Raw genomic sequence first — 20,137 nt, forward strand, 5'->3', positions numbered from 1 at the left:
CTAAGTTTGTCGAGATTTGGTGGATGACCCGACCAAACTTCTTCAGGTGTCTTCATCCCCAAGGCAGTCGAGGGACACCTATTTATCAGGTATGTTGCAGTCACCACAACCTCAGCCCAAAACAACTTCTTCAATCTAACATTAACCAACATACATCTAACCATTTCCAAGATTGTTCGACTAAACCACTCAGCTAGGCCATTTTGATGAGGAGTACCCGCAGTAGTCATGTGCCTTGCAATACCATACATATAAAAAAAATGTCGAAAGCTTCATTGTAGAACTCAAGGCCATTATTGGTTCTCAATCTCTTAAACTTTCTGCCAATTTGATTTTCAACCAGAGTCTTCCAACTTTTGAAATTTTCAAAAGTTTCATCCTTAGTCTTCTAAATGAATATCCACAACTTTCATGAATAATCATCAACTATAGATAGGAATAACCTTGCACCTGAATGTGAAGGATTTCTTGCAGGCCCCCAAAGATCAGAATGAATGTAATCAAGAGATTTGTGTGTTCTTTGTTTGCCTTTATTAAACTCCACTCTGCAAGCTTTTCCAAATACACAAGGTTCACAAAACTCTAGTTTTTCGAGCATGTCCTCACCTAGAATATTTTGTTTCCTTAATTCGAACAGGCCCATTTCATTTGCATGCCCCAATCTCATGTGTCATATTTACATCTTCAACACAGGTTTCATGGATGCGAAATCTACATAACCATTTACAACCCCAACCTCAAGGGCATACAAGCCTTACTTCTTTCTGCCTCTCAAGACTTCCTTCGACCCCTTTTTGACTCTTAGGATACTTTGCTCTCCTCTGAAAAGATATCATTTCTTGTCGAATTCACCAAGAGAAATCAAATTTCTTTTAAGATCAGGTACATACCTGACACCAGTCAACAACTGTATTGACTCATCATGGAGCTTGAATCTCCCAGATCCAATACCAGCAACTTTGTAGGCTTTGTTGTTTCTTAGAAGCACTGATTTGCCATCTTGATCACATAATTCCTCAAACACTTCTTTGTTTGGAGTCATGTACCAAATACACCTTGAACCCATAATCCACTCCTTGCTAGAGTTGTTGTTTGAAACCACAAGAATATCATATGATTCATAATCATTTTACATGATGGTTGTGTTCTCATTATCCTTGCCTCCATGATTATTCAGATGTTCAGGACACACATTTCTTATATGATCATCCTTCTTACAATGATAACACCCAATTGCAGGAGCATCACTACCATAAGAATTTTGTTGTCCTTTACCTTTCTTCTTATCAAACCTACCATCTTTCTTTGAGAATTTTCCCTTAACAATCCTTCACCAATAGACGATGGCTTTTGCTCCTTTCGTTCGTTCAAATCCTTAGAGGATAAGGTTGATTAAACTTCTTCAAAGGTCATGGACTCTCTTCCATACAAGAGAGTTTATTTGAAATGAGCATGAGATTTAGGTAAAGCATACATCAATAACAACGCTTGATCTTCATCATCGATACTAACCTCGATATTCTCTGGCTTAAGAATCAGCTTGTTGAACATATCCAATTGCTTCGTCAATACTCTGTCTTCATTCATCTTGAAAGAATATATAGCATGCTTCAGGTATAGACAATTGACCAGAGATTTTGTCATGTGCAACCCTTCGAGTTTGCTCCATACACCTGCTTCTGTCTTCTCTTTCGAGACCTGCTGGAGAACCTTATCACCAAGGTTCAATATGATGGTAATGTGGGATTTCTCAATCATCTTCGTCTTTTCATTCTCTGTTAGGGAAGCATCCATCTTCTCTGATCCTTTCAACACTTCTAACAAACCATGTTAAACTAGAAGAGTTTGCATCTTCAAGCGCCATAAATCGAAATCATTCACTCTAGTGAATTTCTCAATCTTATACTTCGTTGATGACATCTTAATCCACGTTCACCGCACTAGTTTGTTGTAACAAACGATACCAATTAAAAATGTAAATTTGTGAAAAAGAGAGAGTTTCTTGAACAACCAAGAAATTGTTCAGTTTTACGAAGAAGAAGAAGAAGAAGAAGAAGAAGAAGAAGAAGAAGAAAAAATTGGTTATAACTGTTTTTCTATTCATTTACTCAATTAGGACTAAAAGATAACAGGTGAATAACAACAATCAATGTTCATCTAACAAGTGAGAGAATCAATCTATTTATAGACTACTAACATATGTAAGTTATGTGTGATGATAACTCTCATATATATATATATATATATATATATAATTATATATATATATATATATATATATATATATATATATATATATTATATATATATATATATATATATATATATATATATATATATATATATATATATATATATATATATATATATAACTTAGACTACTGCATGTTTGAATAGACTTCGACTACAACATACACATTCGACTCAGTCAAATCCCCCATGATAAGACTGAAGTTTGATCTAACACTACCAATACTTATATATAAATTAAGAGTATAACTAACTAACCAATGTATAGCTAACTTACTATTAAAAGCCAACTCGCATTTGGTATAACTAATTTATAACTAACTTGAAATTAATTTATAACTAATACTAGTACTAATATTTCTAAAAAGGTAGACTCATTTTGGAAGCTATGGATAAAACCATGTCTCTCTAAATGAGTTAGACTGGTGCTGCTTACAAATCCTTCAAGTTTTTTAAGTGACTACGTACATTCTTGGTTGGGGTCAATTTTCTGTGGATCAAATTTCTTAATGCAAATCATGCCAAACAAAATTGTGCCTGCCTAATTGCGGCCCACAATTCGTTAACGTGTTGGATTAATATTTAGTATCATTGATTCTTGTCTAGTCTTAATCTGCATGACAAATTTCAAATTGAACATAGGACTTTAAGAACTTAAATTGATAAGCTTTACATATGAACCTAATCAATTTGAACAATATAATTCCAATTCATTTAAACAATATAATTCGTTCCTATTATTTTTTTAACAATATAATTATTTTATACTATTTTTATAATTATATTTTAAAAAATTATAAAAATATATTTGTATCTTAGTTTTTTTTTAAATGACATATTTTGTACCGTATGAAGCACTGAGTACATATTTGAGCCGGTCAGCAATAATGACATTATCATCAATGTCAAATTGTTTAAACAATATTTCCTCCGTTCCACAATGAATGATTCAGTTGTCCATTTCACACAGATTAAAAAAAAGGAATAAACGAAATAGAGATAATGACATTTCTATTAAGATATCACTAATCAAGTCCTGGGAATGATGAAAGTAATATTAAGTAGAGGATAGAATTGAAAAATATGCGTTGGAAATTGAAACTAATCGTTCATTTTAGGATACTTATTTATTCCAAATGGATCACTCATTGTGAGACGTAGGAAGTAGTACACAAGTTTAAATTTATTAATATTACACTTAAAAATAGGAAAACTATGTCTAAAATCTCATGTTTTGGTCTTGTTCCCCTTAGACAGAGCCTTATATTAAAATGATAATATTTTTTTGGTCTCTTAACTATACCATTGGGTTTAGATTGATCCCTTGATTTTTTTTCATCTCACCCTGGTCCTTTAACTTTTTAATAGATGCATATGAGTCACTTCCGTCTATTTTCCTCAAACGTTCGTTTATTTAAGCTATGTGGCAGCTGAGTTCATAATGGTAGATCATCTTCAATCAGCTAAAATCCACTTGTCACTAAGTCATTATCCTCTCTCTCTCTCTCTCTCTTCTCTCTCTCTCTCTCTCTCTCTCCTCTCTCTCTCTCTCTCTCTCTCTCTCTCTCTTCTCTCTCTCTCTCTCTCTCTCTCTCTCTCTCTCTCTTCTCTCTCTCTCTCTGTTCCACTTCTTAATCATTCCTAGTTTTTTATTCTATTTAGCTTTGTATTCTGTTTTTCTCCTTAATTACATTTTGTTTGTTCCTATTTTCTGCTTTGTGTTCCCATGTTGAAATTGATTTGTTCTATTGTTACACGAGACAGAGAGAGATTCATCTGGTTTCTTTCGACTGGATTTGAAAGACATTGATGGAGAGAAGTAGAACTGAATTTGGGGGAAAATGATGGTTAAGATTCGGCTATTGTGTCTAGGATAAAAAAAAAGTCATTCTATCATGTGATGGTTGCCGATAGAAGATCTTCAAGAGACGGAAAACACCTTGAAGTAATCGGTTACTACAATCCCTTACATGTTTAAGATGGTGGCAAAAGAATGGGTATCAACTTTGATTGAGTCAAGTAAATAGGTGATAGTGTTGTTTTCTTCTTTTTGTTTTAGGTATTGGCTTTCTCTAGGAGCTCAACCTTCAAATCCTGTTGAGCGTCTTCATCTTCAAACATTGCCAACTCAGCTGTCACATAGCTTAAATAAACGGACGTTTGAGGAAAACATACGGAATGGACTCATATGCATCTATTTAATAGTTAAAGGATCAAGGTGACACACAAAAATTAAGGGATCAATCTGAACTTAAGGGTATAGTTAAGGGACCAAAAAGGATATTTTGTCTATTAAAAATAAACAGTCTTATAATTAGCTAAAAACATAAATATAAATGAATGGTTTGGTAGTTTTTTCCGATTCCACGGAATCATGATTCAAGTTAATGTTAAAGGTTCGGATATCAAAGTTTGACATATTGGGTGAAAGTTTGAATCTTAAAAGGTGTTTTTCTCAAAATTTCAGGTTCGAATTTTGTTAAGTGATAATAAATCTTGTGTTGGATTGATCGATACTAAACTTTACTCTAACGTTAAATGATCCGAATGGACAATAGGACTGATCCTAGGGGTGGCAAAATGGGCTCGGCCCGCTGGGCATGCCCGTTTTGCCCGCAATTTTGTGTGGGGCGGGCCAAGAATTTAGGCCATCACCCTCAAATGTATCCACCCCGCCCCGCCCCGTTTTTTTCGCGGGCTTTTGCGGACACGTGTATTTACATAAATTTTTGCATTTTTAGGCTTAAAGAGTGCAGTGCTCGCGGGCTTTTCCCGCTCCGTCCTCACTTTTTTGCGGGGCGGGTCTAAGTTTTAGGCCCGCATCCTCAACTATGATCCCCCGTCACGCCCCGTTTTTTTCCGAGCTTTTGCGGGACGGGCCTAAACGGGACGGGCATGCCCGTTTGCCACCCCTAACTGATCCTCTTAAATTAGTCGACCTCAAGACCAAATATCAAATTTTAAAAATAAAAAGCCTTGAGGTCGGATATCAAATTTAAAATATTAAAAAAAATGTATCTTCAAGTTTTATTCCGCTGCATATTTACTTGTTTGTTTTACAAAATATTTTTCAACTCTGATTTTTCAAATTATGTTGTTTTCAACCAACATTTTTCAAAATTCATAATTCATCCTTTCTGTATGGAGTCACAAGTCTAACAAAAGGAAGATGATTGGACCAAAGAGACAAGAGATAAGGTGCAACGTTGTCTAAAAGTTAAGACTAGTGTCACTACCGCTCTTCGTCTTGATGAGTTTTTATTTGTTTCACATTGTGAGATTGATAGTGGGACACCCTCCAAGTTATCCATGAATGTACAAGTGAGATAAGGATGTCAATGATAAACACATTGACTCATGAGTATGAACTCTTAAGAATAATACCATAATAAAATATTTATGATATGCAAAAACGTTTTACCCGCGTCGTTAATCACATGAGAACCCTTTGAGAGAAAAATTTAAAATGGGGACTTGGTTGTAAAAGTCCTTAGATGCTTAAACTGCAGTTGAGTCCTCAAAGTTATTATGATTTCTAAATCTAAGTCATCCATGGACTTGGCTACTCTCTTCGATAAATTGCAGGACTATGATATGGAGCTAAAGATACTTTCAGATGATGAGGAAGGTGACAAGAAAAAGAAAACCTTATCTCTCAAAATCAAAGAAAAAAATGCATACTATGAGATGAACTTAATTATTCAGAACTTCAGAAGATTCACAAAATGTGATAAACAACAAGAGAAGCAATAAAAGAACGAAGGAAGAGCATCATTCATCCCAATATGCTTCCAATGTGGAAAGAAATAGCACATAAGACTAAACTTCCCTCAGAATTAGAAAAAGATCCAAAATCAAAAGAAATCTCAGATAGTTGCTAGACATTCTAGAGCCATTGTTCATCAGGTTACGTCAGCTTTGCAACCTTCTTACCATGACTGATATATTTTAACATATCACGATACTACAAAAAATAATTACATTCATCGTCAGATCTATTAATATTATAATGTGGGTGTTTAAAAAAGTAATTAAAGATTTGTGATATCTCTCCTCTCACATGTTCCTGGCAGCATGGTTTGGATACAGAGGAAGAAAAAAATGTCTGAGGGGTCTCTCGAGAAATCATTAGGCACATAAGTTCTAAGAATACTTGAAAATGATGGATTAAATTCTGAGAACACAAACAAGGAGGAGCCCTTTAGTTCTATAATTTTGTTTTGTTTGAAAAAATAAATATGGAAAGGTAAAGGAAACGACTCAAATACTTAAACAAAAGCATATGGATTCCAATCTTTATAGGTGGTTCGAATATTAGAATCCAGAGTATTTTTAAATTGTGTAGCTTATAAAATGAACATATATGTTGTGTTAGGGCATCCGGAATTCAATCTCCATATATAGATTTCAAAGTTCATAGTTTTTTTATATTCACTTTAGTGTGTTTCGGAGAGGAGATGATTTAAGAGTATTCAAATTTTAAAATTTAGAATGAAAGTTGTTTTTAAATTTTAATCGTGTAAGTAACTAATAATGAGGTGTATTGAGCAATCCATGTGAGTTAAATGCTTGACTAATGTTTGAAAACTCGACACAAATCCTCCAAGTTTTTAAGACTAGCCTTCTTGATTAGGGTCGATTTTTTGTGGATCAAATTTCTTAATCCATATCGTGCCAAACAAAATTGTGCCTGCCTTGCCACTCACAATCCTATAACGTGTTAATACTTGCCTTAGCATCAAATTTGGAAATCAGTTGGATTAATTTTTAAGTATCATTCATTCTTGTCTAGTCTTAATCTATATGACAAATTTCTAATTGATCATAGGATTTTATGAACTTAAATTTATAAGCTTTACATTCGAACTTAGTCAGCATAACTAATAATATGATGATTTTAATGGTAATGAAAAGACTCCAAATTACATCACCTTATCTCTTCCACCCCTATTGGATAGGGCCACTAACAATATTATTTGATTATTTTACATTTTATTTATCAATGTTAGAATAAATAATAATCTCTCAATCTCAAAATAATTATCATAATAGGTCATTTTACAAGAAAATATAATAAATAAAAAAAAGAGGATAACATTTTTATTAAACTATCATTATTTATTATTTATTATCCGTGTATTCAAATTATCATAAATATAAAATGAGAGAATAATAAATTGAAAATATTAATTAGATGATATAATTAAAATAAAATTAATAATGTATAACGTATAATAAATTGAGAGTATTAATTAAGACAAATAATTTTATAAAATATATAATTATTTTGAAACAGAATTAATAATGTTTAACAGATGATAAATTTTGAAGAAATAAATGAAGAACAGATTTGATTTAAAACGTAGAAGCGAGTGAAAGAGTTTATTAAATTTGCTCCGTGATAAGCCATGGGTCAGCAATAGTGGCATTATCATCAATGCCAAATTGCTTAAACAATAGTACACAGGTTTGAATTTATTTATAATATACAAGGAAACAGGATAACTATGTCTGAAATCTCATGTCTTGGCCCTGTTCCCTCTTTACATAGAGCCTTATATTAAAAAAAGAAAATCTTTATAATTAACTAAAATAAAAACATTTATAAGATCTCAGTTTCGAATGTTTGAATAGTCCAAACAAAATTTTACTCTTACTTTAAATGGATTTAATAGACACAAAATTAACCCTCTTAAATGAGTGAACCTCAAGACCCGATATCAAATTTTAAAAATTCCTCTTAAATTAAACAATCTCAAGACCGGATATCAAGTTTTAAAAATAAAAAACAAAGTTATCTTCAAGCTCTCTACGGACAATAAAAGGTATGATTGGATATACCCCTAACTTGCCAATCCAAGACGATGATTACTCAAGCTCAATTACAACTTCTGCCACGACCAAATGATTTTGCTACACATAGTTGTTGGCTCTTAATTAGTCTATACTCTCATCATACAAGTTTTAATGCGTCAAGCTGAAGCAAAAATTAAGTTGATTTTAACATTTAAATACAACAACTTGGCTAACATTAATATGTTGTTAGCATGATGATGAGGTGGAGAACATACTCCCAACCATTTAAACCAATAATCAGCTCATTAACGGGAAGTAAAAAACACACCTCATACTCAAAAAAAGCAACTATCAATCCGGCAAAATAGAACGAACATCTTATGAAAGATGGTTCTCTTCTTATTTTTACCATGCTATCTTACAACATTTCACCAGCATATACAGCTACATAAATTTACAAAAATATAGGCAAAATTAAAGAGAATAAAACTAATGCACATAGTTTTAGCATATGAATGAACATCGTCACTAATCACTTTCCCTCCCTCTATACAATACTCGAGGCAGATAGATGATAAATCTGCTTGCTTTCAGCCAATAAATGGTGTAGATGATGGCAGTTTACACAAGAGTAGCTAGCTAAAAATCACTTCCACAACCTCATGCTAATCGTATAAAACAAAAGTTGTAGTTGATAGCGTTACAAAATGGGAATTGAGATGCTCTCGTTGTTAACCTGCTGTATTTCATTCTTTTCAGCCTTGATAGCAGCCACTCTAGCTGCATTGGCTGCTCTATTAGCTGCTGATACTGCTCTATTCACTCTTTCATCTACCTTGGCTACATCATAGGCTTTTTCAACTGCTCTTCTAGCTTCCTGTTTGTTCACAAAGAACCATGTAGTTAATAATGAAAGCTCACAATACTGCAAATTATCTATCTGTTTACAGTTTTTAAAGTCTTGTTTTCTATCCTTTTTTACACAAATGAGCTAATTTGAACCATGTAGAAGAAGAAAATGTACAATTACTGTCCATAATCTCAAGCTTTTACAAAATAGAAAATGCTTTAGAGCTAGAAATTTCGACAGAATGAGATAGCATGCTTATTGAATATTGGTCGATCAAATAACTCCTACCACTTATCATCCAACAAAAACCCTTAGTCTAGTAGAATTCAGTCAAAATTCAGGACAAATTTTCCTTCATATGTAGTCAAAATTCAGGACAAATTTTACTAATAAAGAATTACACTTAAGCACAACAGATACAAATCAGAATTTTCAAGCATAAAAACAAAGTATCTCATAAGAATTATTCATGCAATGTTAAACACAGAAATGATTTGTACATTATTCAGATTATTCTAGGCCAATGTGTAAAACATTAGAAAATATTTGAAATCAATCATTTTTTTCTCTTAGTGTTGGCTAGGAAAAGGACATCTAACAATAAATTAACAGTGTGTACCTGCACCGTATTAAGTACTCTGGAATGATTGACACCCACTGGCGAAACTGGATATGTGGCGTTCTGTGTGCTTGGAATGTCAAGAACCCCATTTTTCCAGTGACCGGATTGGGTTTCTCCATTTCTAAATGTATACATTCCAAGACCATGTCTTTTCCCTTCATGCCAGGTTCCTTCATAACGATGACCATTTGCAAAACAATATACCCCAAAACCATGCATCTTGTCCGCAAAATATTCACCAGCATATGTATCTCCATTTCTATAAAAGTGAAAATAGTCGGTATTAACAAACAATATAGAGCTATACTTTTATTGGCGAGCAAATAAAAAGGAGGTACACCGTGCCCTACATGAATCAATTGAACAATAATGCAGTAGTGGTGATTTTCATTAAAAGAGAGGCACTCTACTTGTGAGAAAACTCAGAAGGATACATAATAGGATTAGGCACCACTATTCATTAAAAGCATGCCAAGAATCCTACTCACTATAACTAATAGAAAACTCAGTAATGTAATTGCAACAACAAAAAACAAAATATGTGGCATTAGTGTTGCTTATGGTCAACACACAAGGTATTTGTCAAAGTTAGAACTACAGGTGGAAATAGGCCAGGCCGACTGACAGGGGCCTACGGCCTAGCCTATGTCAGGCCCAGGCCAAGCTTTTTTCAGATAGAGAAGGCTTAGGCTTTTTTATAAGCCTATGTAGCTAAATAGGCCTGGCTAGATGCTCTAAAAAAAGCCTTTTAAGCTTACCCGATCATAAATTAGCCACACGTAAAACTAAAATGTATAACAGCACTGCATTTGGAGTTGTTGCTACGAGACCTAGAGATTAGAAGTTTAAAGTCATGGATTTCACCTCTTGAAAGAAACTTAGGAGATGATTTATGCTTTTAGACTTTGCTTGAAGAGGCATAAAGCACCTTGAAACTAAATCCAACCTCAGAACCACCAGATACATTTTACTCTAGAAAACTAAAAGTAACAAAAACAAAAAATAGGCCCTATAAATATCAGGCTATATATACTTTGAATATTTCAGTTTTTGTACAGTTTAGTAATTCCATCTGTCTACTATATTATTATTAACAAAGAAAAGTTACAAGCCCTACACATGTGTCAAAACCCACCAGCTAGCCAGCTAGTTATTGGTGAAACGTATTAAAATCCAAAGAATGATCAGAGACAATGAACAAATCTTAATTGGCTAGCCGGCCTCAGGTATGTATGATTGACCGAGTTCATGCTTATCTTTTCCTTGCTTACTAATCCTTAAAACCTAACAAAACCAATCCCATTTTTCATCTGAAATCTATACTTATTCTACTGAATATAGGGCCAAACTACAAAACAGAAGCCCAAATCCTAAGATTCAGACAAAACAAAGACAATAAATGAAAAAATATATCATTTGATGAAACAAAACAAACCATATGTCTATTATTCACCACACCACCAATGAAAACAACACAATGAAGACATGTAATTATGTTGAATTTGTGATTCAATGTGTCTAAATAAACACAGACATATAATTATACCAGCATCATATAGAATAAACACAATAAATACTATTTGATATGATTTGCTAATTCTAATCCCAAAAATGAACATTACGATTTGATGATTCTAACAGTATTTAATTGATCATAACTGCAAAAACAAATCCTACAAATGAACATAAAAACAAAGTTACCTAAAATGATAGTGGCCAAGACCATGCTTAACACCCCACTTGAACTCTCCCACAAATCTACTCCCATCATCACAAGTATGAACACCAGAACCATGACTCTGTCCATTCAACCATTCCCCAGCATAAACATCCCCAGTATAAAATCTATAAACCCCAAACCCATGTCTCAATCCATCTCTATACTGACCCTTATATCTACTTCCCTTAGACCAAGTCTCAACACCAAACCCATCATATTTCCCATCAACCCAATCCCCTTCATATCTCCCACTCATATTATAGTAATAAACCCCACTCCCACAACACTTCCCTTTCTTCATTTCACCTTCATAAACGTCACCGTTTGAATAAACCCTAACCTCTAACACAACCACCGTGTTAAGCAACTTGTTCCTCTCCTCCTTTTTCTCCTTGCGCCTCCGCCGCCACCGTTGCACAGTCAGAACTATGGGAAGCGACGGCGAGGATTTAAATTTGAGAGACAGAGAGAAGAAGAGCGCGGCGGAGAAAGCGAAGGCGGAGAGGAAGTTGAAGAAGAAGGAGTGAGTGGGACGGGAGAGTAGAAAGTAGAAAAACGGAAAGGAGAGAAGGAGAACGAATCGGAGACGGTGGCGGAGACGGCGGAGTGCGGCGAGGGAAAGGGAATACAATTGGGGGAAATTGAAAAAAGAAAGCGATTTAGAGGGTTTGATTTTGTTGTGTTTGTGATTGTGATGATAAATTGGTGAAGATTTGTGTTGTTGTTGTTTGTGATGAATTGAATTGTAAAGTTTAGGGTTGAAATCGGAAGAGATTCCGGTGCTTTCTTTTCCGATCTGAATTTCCGATTTCTTTTGATGCATTACATTAAGCTTCAAAACTTGTTCAATTTTTTTTGTTTCTGTTTTAGTTCGTTGCGATTTTTTCTATGCTTGTTTATTTTTTGTTTGATTTTGAATATATATTGAAATGAAATGGATTATGATGCTGTTGATGATGTTGCGTTTCATGTTTTAAAAGAAGCGTGTAGGCGTCGTTTTAGTTAAGTGAAAATAATAACAATGTGAGGAATGGTAAAAAAAAGGTGAAGGTTTGAGTGATGAAAGATAGAAAAGTGTGAATTTTGATGAAAGGGAAAATGAAAGGCGTAATAAGTGTGCATTGGAAGTGTCGTTTGGAATGAGTATGTGATTGGATGGATTGACGAAGACAAAAGTCGTCCGTTTCAAGTCTCAAAAATGAAGGACCCAACAAGTTGGACGAAATTTCCCCTCGGACTAGCATTACTTTGATTATTTATTTAAGAGTATGCTAATGAATTCATGGATACTCATTAATATTTTTAAATAAAGAAAATATATTTTTTAAAATTATTTATTTTAATTTTTAATATATTGAATACATACATTTAAAAAGAAACCTTACTTTCTTAAACGAAATTTTTTTTAAATAACAAAAAAATTTAATTAAATTTCTAAAATAATCACTATTTTAAATTATTTATCTATATAATCATTTTTCATGTACCTCTTTAAAGAATGCGTCAATTAGATTGACGTATGAGACTGAACTTAAGCACCAATAGTAATAGCATATACATGTAGAATAAATCAATGTGATTAAATATGAAGTGCATACGACATTCCATGTGGTGCATACTTTAAATATTTTTTTTAATTTTTATATGTTATACTTATATAAAATTGAAATAAATAAAATAAACAAGTAAATGAAAAATAATTATTAATATTATGATATAAAGCTAAAATACATAATAATTAACAAGAGAAAAAAAACTCCCCCGATTGAAACCCTTATTTTCCACATCCCAGTGCGTTAACCTACCTTTGAGGTCTTCCACGATTTTCTAAGGTGTTTGGGGTCTTTGAGTGCTGACATGATGCAATGGTGGCTAGTGTGAAAGTCTGGTGGAAGGTCCAACGATATTTAACAACTTTGTCATCATTTTTCCCGAATAGTTTAGGGATTATCGCCAACGGCCCTGCCGTAATTGAGTTTGGTGTCCATGTTGTCGTAGTTGGGTCATTGTGGTTGGATGGTTTATGGACGGTATGGTTGTCCGAATTAGGACATTGAATCGTTTTGGATACGAAGCAATGGTTGAGTGTTGTGGCGATGAGATGTTTGAGTGTTCATAAGTGGGGGCTATGATTGCATGAGATTGAATCATATGAATCATTCGGGCTATAGACATATGAGGTGGTTGTGTATGGTTGTTGGTGGTTAGGGTTTAATTCCTAGTTTTGAGTTTGAGTGTGTGGCATGAATTGGTTGCGAGGTTGGGTGTTTGGTGGTTGGGTGTATATGGTTGGGTGATGGTGTGAGGTTGCTCGTTGGATTTGGGTGGGTTGACATTGTTCTTGGACGTGGATTTGTTGTTGGGTGTATGTTGACGAAGCTCGTTGGTGTGGATCAATCAAATACATTGGCTCAGACACGAACTATGGTGTTGTAACTGACCTAAACCATGCCATAAAATGTTAAGTTGGTCTAGCACCATGTATGATTGGTACGTTTAAGATGTGTTGGCGTCATTTCTTTCAACGACGACACATATCTTTTGTGAAGTCTCTCCAATCGGAATAATCCTATTGACCATCGACTCGTTGTTGATGCTAATCCCAAACACGTCAGAGGTTTTGGAATTTGTTGTTGCATGTTGAACTGCGGTTTCACACGGTCACTCTGGTGCATCTCCATAGTAGTGAACTGGATGATTGATGTTTTTGTTGTTCAAATTGTATCATCATCATGGTTAACCTGATGGTCAAGACCCAGATACGACCTCAATATAAACTGTATAAGAAATTGACATGATTAAAGGATATGTAATTGGATAATTTTTTAAAATAAAAGTAGAGTTGTTTAGTAGTAATACATCGTCTGGTCCAATGTGGTCTAAAAGATTGCGATAGACTACTACAGTGTGTTTGGGACACCTGTTATAGTTCATCCCCCTAACTGACCACCTAGATCAAAAAGATTGAAAATATATTAGTTACAGTTAGTTGTAGTATAAAGTCTAATAAATTAGAAGATTTAAGATAAACTTACTTTGTTGCGTAGGGGAATGTGAATGGCTTCTCGTTGACTGGGGTGAGTGACGGTATTCTTGACCAACCTCATGCTTGTAACCATTTTGCTTTATATTTAAAACAACATTCATTTAATAAATATCATTAAATATCATAAAATCCAGTTATAAAAACTTGAAAACAACAATACAAACAACTACAACAAATAAAATAACATCACAAACAAATACAACACATAAACAACATAAATATGTGATTACAACCATCAAAATAATTTTGTGATGAGTATACATCATCATTTGAACGTCTCTATCAGTTTTAACATCCATCCAGAAACGAACTTCTCCATTTTGGTTGAACATGGTATCAAGCCATTGAATTCTTTTGATCTTTTCACCATTCGTAATGTCTTCATCTAATCAACGGTTCAAGGTTCTGTTAAGATGTTCGAGTGTATCTACATTCCAAAGTCGGATCTTCATCGGAGGCTGCACTGTTGAAAAAATTAAATTGACATTTCTCTTGTGAATATAAGGACACATATATGAATATGAAGACATTTTAAAGAAAAATGGAAGGATATAGTAAGAAGATATGTGAAAAATTATGGGAGGGTGATGTTTTATTTATATATGAAGTACAGGACTAGCAACCACATGCATTGGCGTCTCCATATAGTGGACTATGCATGTGTCATTGCATGTGACGCATACATATGCATGCGTCACTCCTAGTGGCGCCATGGACATGGATGCGCCAATGCATGTGGCGCCTATGTACAATATTTTTATTGGATGCGCCAATGCATCTGGCGCCTTTGTTACATGTTTTTGAAAAAATAGTTATTTTGATAAATATTTTCAAACAATTGTTATTTTGAAAATTTTGATTATTTAAGAAAAATCTTCTTAAATTCTTAAAGAGTTTCTCTAAGTGACTAATTAGCATTTTTTAAGTGGCGGAAATAAGCTAGGTTGAGTTAAAATTTACAAAATTAGGTTTCAATCGGTACAAGTTACTTATGCGAATGGTAAAAAAAAATACGGACAAGTCATTACGGTGACTAACAGTTATTGTTGATCAATAAATTAATAATTATTTAGAATTTAAAAATAAAATGAATTCGGTAAATTTCATTAGCGCACAACACACGTCGCTTGAGCTCTAAAGCTCCCACTACATTAAACATTTAATGCACGTGAATATCAATAATATCTTGACCTGGATTGGAGGACGAAAAGAATAACTCTCAGATCTTTATTTATTTTCATTAAATTTTTACCTTCATCATTTTAATTCATGGTGATTTTTATATTAAACATTTAAAAAAAAATTCTTAAACTCCAACATAATTCAAATATCTGGTTTCATATGTTTTGATTATGTTGATTATGGAAAACACATATTTATGGAAAACACATATAATGACCCTCTATCTTACTGGTATTTATTATTAGTTTTAATAGTAGCAAGATTTTAATTATTATTATAAGATTTTAGCAATTTATAACTGGAGTCTAGGAGTTTAGACAATTCTGTAAAGTCTCATTTTACCTAATTCTAACAAGTATGTTTATGCGTTGTTTCTACATGGTGGATGTTAAAGAGATAAGTAGGGGTGTCAAAATGGATCGATTGGATGGATATGGATTGGATCGTTAATGGATGGATCAAAACAATCCATTAGTCTATTAACAATCCACTAAAAGTTTTTTAAAAATATCCAATTTAATCCATCCATTAAGAATAAAATCCATCTAATCCATCCATTATCATATTTTTAGCGGATGAATGGACATCCATCCATTTTTTTTAAAAAAATAGTCTTTTTAAATATATTAATTTTTGTATTTTTGAAAAATTCAATTTTTTTTCTTTTGAAAAAAATCACTTACTTTTTTTGAAAAAATTATATTTTTCAGAAATTTTTTTTTTTTTTTGTATTTTAATGAAAAAAACTTCAGTTTTTTTTCTAAAAAAATCAAATTTTTTTTTGGAAAAAAAACATATTTTTGTATTTTTGGAAAAAAATAATTTAAAAATTATTTTTTTTATATTCGTAAAAAGTAACTTTTTCGAAAGTAAAATCGAATTTTGGTATTTTCCAAAAAAATAATTTTAAAATTTTTGGAAAAAATCAGTTTTTTGTATTTTAAAAAAATGATTTTTTTTTCGAAAAAAAAAATAATTTTGTATTTTTCAAAAAAAATATTTTTTAATATTTGAAAAAATTTATTTTTTTTAAATTAGATAAAAAAATTTATTGGATCATTAAAATGTGTTGGATGGATTGGATCAATCCATTCTTATAAATGGATGGATTTAATCCAATCCATTAACTTAGTTTTTATATAATTGATGGATTGGATGGATATTTTGATGGATGGATTGAATGAATTTTATCTTAATGGATTCAATTGTCATCCTAGAGATAAGAGGAGATATGAGGTAGAGCAAGAAAAATATACAAAAGCATAATGAGTAAGCAAGTTTGTGAAAATTGTGCAACAAACATATAGGATCGCAACTCAATGCGTGAAAGGGTCAGAAGAATAACATGTGTGTAAATATAGCCTCAAGATTGGTGGATATTGTGGCACACTTTAACATCCAATTGCACACTATCAACTGAATTACATAACAAAATTTATCGCAATGTGGTTGAGTCGTGGCACAATTCGGCATGTCAAAACCTACATTATAAAAAGAAGATTTGAGAAATTTGCAAGGGTTCAAAAATGTTAATACAATTCACGGATGCTTCCACACTATTAAAGCTTACATTTGATGTTTGAATCATGTATTAATTCTTGAACTCTTTAGCTATTATTATTGGGTAATGCTAACTTGTGCCCCAAGGACACAAGTTAAGAGATAAATGTAAAAATAAATTCTTGGAAATTGTATATTGAATTTATTAGAAACTTATAATTCATAATTTTATTTATTTTTTCAATAGAAATTTTTTATTTGTGGGTTTCTTAACATGTGCCCTTGGGGCACAAGTTAGCATTACCCTATTTTTATTATGAATAACTAAACTCCTCTTTTGGATGAATGTATTAATCTATTGTTATTCACTTAAATTTGTGCATAATGCTTTTAAATATATTCACTTAAATTTGTGCATCTTTTATATATTGACTAATGTATGTGTAAATAGATTTTAAGTTGTGATTTATCCCTTGAAACCATCAACCACATTCTTAGAGATTGTGCCACAGATAAGGATTCTTGAGACATGTTTACAAATTGAATACTATGAATGATGCATGTTAAGTAGTAACTTTAAACATAGAAAGGAATATCATTCCTGAAAATAACAATCCTGAAATCACTCAAGAAAAGTTATTCCATAACTTGAACAAACACCCTCTAAATAATTTCTAGAAAACCACAAATATGGATGTAGCTATCTCATGTTGTGTCCACTACTATATGCAGGATTTCTGAAAATATATTTGTCAGTAAAATTATTTGAAAACATAATAGACATAGCAATGGTTACAGAGCAATAATATAACTCAACTGATATTTCTTCAGATTTCAAACTATTGTCACTATTTTCAATCATATATCTAATTGCATGTGTTTAATGTACTAAAATCATATCCAACAACCTTATTTTCCAAGAAACATAAGGTCAAACCAGCCATAAGCTGTATTAGCATTTGATTATACCAGAACTTAATGTAATAAATAGTATGCATGACAAGACCGCTAAAGAAAACAGCAACAAACTCATTCGTTCACCATTAAAAACTAAATAGCATTCAATAATCTATTACTCATACACTTGCCCAACTTTCAAAATTTCTGTTCATAAATCCAAATCAAATATAACAATAATCTTAACAACGTACAAGATTTTCAAAACAAAACAACAAAATTGATTGAAAACTTGTTCCTTTCTAACTCTCGGTCTGCTCCCTCAACCTTCGGATGGTGCTCCTAACAGTGACAGCACTGGCAGTACTGTTCAGAAAACAAGCACAAACAAAACCACAACTTTAGCAACTATAACAAGCAAATAATCAAAATTGAGAAAACATATTCTGAGTAAGATTCTTACTTCAAAGTGTAAGCACCACCAGCCTTGACCTTTCCACAATCTTTGCAGCCCCAAATACCAACAGCTTTCCTCTTGACAGCATACTGCATACAATGAAATCCCAATGGCAAATTCAGAACATAGTCAACCACTGCAGATCAAAAAACCTAATCATAAAACAAAACCAAAAAAACTACCTTTCCACAAAACTCGCAGAAAAATTTACTGTGCTGACTGACTTCCATCTTCTTAATTTGCTTCCTCAAACTAGCACCATATCGGGTGCCTGAAATTAGAACACAAACTTATCAGTTATTGCCATTTACAAGACATTAAATACAAACAGAAGAACTTCTACCATAAAAGAGTAAGAATGCATTAAATATATATTACATAAAACTATCAAATCCTAATATCTACTATGACAAAAAATAAATAAAAAGACTTCTCTTGAAAGCGTTGTCAATATCATGGAATCTTAGCAATAACTCAAATTCCGAACACCAAATCACCACTAATAGATTTCAACGATGCTAATCACACATATTACAGAAGAAAATAGAGAATGTTCAAATTCAACAACAGCCAAAGCCTTTATTAAAAAAAAACAATGTACAAAAAAGAAAAACTCAGAAGAATAACAATTACTTCAAATTTCAAACTCACTTTACTTAACATCAATCTCACTAATTTTAAATAGGTTTTTCTAACTCAATTTCAACATAACACAAAGAAACTCATGTTATAATTAAATAAAAAACCTACTAATCTTAGGTAAAAAATCATTTATATTACAAGTCAATATAAATTAAACCTAATTGAAATTCAAAAGCATAGATTAATATAAACCCACTAAGTTTTTAGGGTTAGAACAAACACCCTTAAATCTACTAAATAAACGAAACTATAAATATTGAACAAACAAATCTCAAACCGAAAACCATAACACAAGCCCTTTTCTACAATATTGAAAGGTAAGAAAACGATAGAACATACCGTATTTGCCAACGATACCGGCCTTCTTGGTTCTCTTAGTCTGTAAACAAAATCAAAAACAAAAAACACATAAATCAACAAACACAATCATAATCATTGACCTAACAATGAAATTAGAACAATAGAAAAAACCCTAAAATTTGAAGGAGATTGAAAACAAGAGAGAAATTAACCATTTTGGAGTGGCTTGGAAGGAATCGGTGAGAGACGAAGTTGAGCGGCTGCAAACTACTGCGTTTCCAGCGAGGGTTTCTGATATGAATAACTTATAATATTGCGGGTATGGGTTTAGATAATGGGCCACAATAACCGCAACTAGGCCTGGTTTTTAATAGTCCATTATTTTCAGAATTTAACATGTCACTCCTAATTTTATATATGGCACCTCACATTTTAACTTAATACCAACAATGTTCCTCTCATTTTTGTCTTAAAATAACATGTATTTTTTTCAATGGTAGGAAAATTTAAAATTTTGATATTTATTTTTCCAGGTATTTTAGAAATATTTGATGTGTTTAAAGTTTATCTGAATTTTTTCAAAAAATTCAATAAAACAGATTTTTCGCCACAATCTAAAAAATTTGATAGTGTTAAAATTAAACAGATTCTTCATCTCGTCCTCGATAAAATTAAATTAAATTAAAAAAATTAAACAATCATATTTTTAAAGTATCTGAGCAGTTATATACCAGCAATTTAAAAAAAAAAATGGTAAAACTGCATTTTATAAAAATCTGATGTGTTTGTATGTATTTTTACCAAAAAAAAATTAAAAAGCCAGTAAAAATGCATGTATTTTACCAGATTTTATAAAATTGTCTATAAAAATGCAT

General features: G+C 32.3%; 2 protein-coding genes across 2 annotated transcripts; both read right to left on the reverse strand.

Annotated features, from left to right (window-relative positions):
* Positions 1-8,380: 8,380 nt before the first annotated feature.
* Positions 8,381-12,208, reverse strand: LOC127076687 (uncharacterized). The gene is made up of 3 exons (XM_051018402.1): positions 11,220-12,208; positions 9,516-9,777; positions 8,381-8,923 (listed from the first exon to the last, which is right to left on the reverse strand). The coding sequence occupies exons 1-3, from the start codon at positions 12,059-12,061 to the stop codon at positions 8,747-8,749; spliced, it is 1,281 nt and encodes a 426-aa protein (XP_050874359.1). The 5' UTR covers positions 12,062-12,208; the 3' UTR covers positions 8,381-8,746.
* Positions 12,209-18,002: 5,794 nt separating this feature from the next.
* LOC127076689 (60S ribosomal protein L37a) lies at positions 18,003-19,602 on the reverse strand. Its single transcript, XM_051018405.1, has 5 exons — positions 19,475-19,602; positions 19,302-19,341; positions 18,503-18,591; positions 18,327-18,409; positions 18,003-18,229 (listed from the first exon to the last, which is right to left on the reverse strand). The coding sequence occupies exons 1-5, from the start codon at positions 19,475-19,477 to the stop codon at positions 18,166-18,168; spliced, it is 279 nt and encodes a 92-aa protein (XP_050874362.1). The 5' UTR covers positions 19,478-19,602; the 3' UTR covers positions 18,003-18,165.
* Between the last annotated feature and the right edge of the window lie 535 nt (positions 19,603-20,137).

The sequence above is a fragment of the Lathyrus oleraceus genome, chromosome 4 (genome assembly GCF_024323335.1).
Source record: "Lathyrus oleraceus cultivar Zhongwan6 chromosome 4, CAAS_Psat_ZW6_1.0, whole genome shotgun sequence".
NCBI lineage: Eukaryota > Viridiplantae > Streptophyta > Magnoliopsida > Fabales > Fabaceae > Lathyrus > Lathyrus oleraceus.

Bases quoted from the DNA above. Each gene is read 5' to 3' on its own strand.
- LOC127076687 (XM_051018402.1), bottom strand. From the start codon at position 12,061: ATGCATCAAAAGAAATCGGAAATTCAGATCGGAAAAGAAAGCACCGGA. The intron at 9,778-11,219 runs GTAACTTTGTTT...TCACTTTTATAG, and splicing joins CTTGGCCACTATCATTTTAG to AAATGGAGATACATATGCTG. The intron at 8,924-9,515 runs GTACACACTGTT...GTGAACAAACAG, and splicing joins GAGTACTTAATACGGTGCAG to GAAGCTAGAAGAGCAGTTGA.
- LOC127076689 (XM_051018405.1), bottom strand. The intron at 18,410-18,502 runs GTAGTTTTTTTG...CATTGTATGCAG, and splicing joins TCTGCGAGTTTTGTGGAAAG to TATGCTGTCAAGAGGAAAGC. The intron at 18,230-18,326 runs GTAAGAATCTTA...TTTTCTGAACAG, and splicing joins GGTGGTGCTTACACTTTGAA to TACTGCCAGTGCTGTCACTG.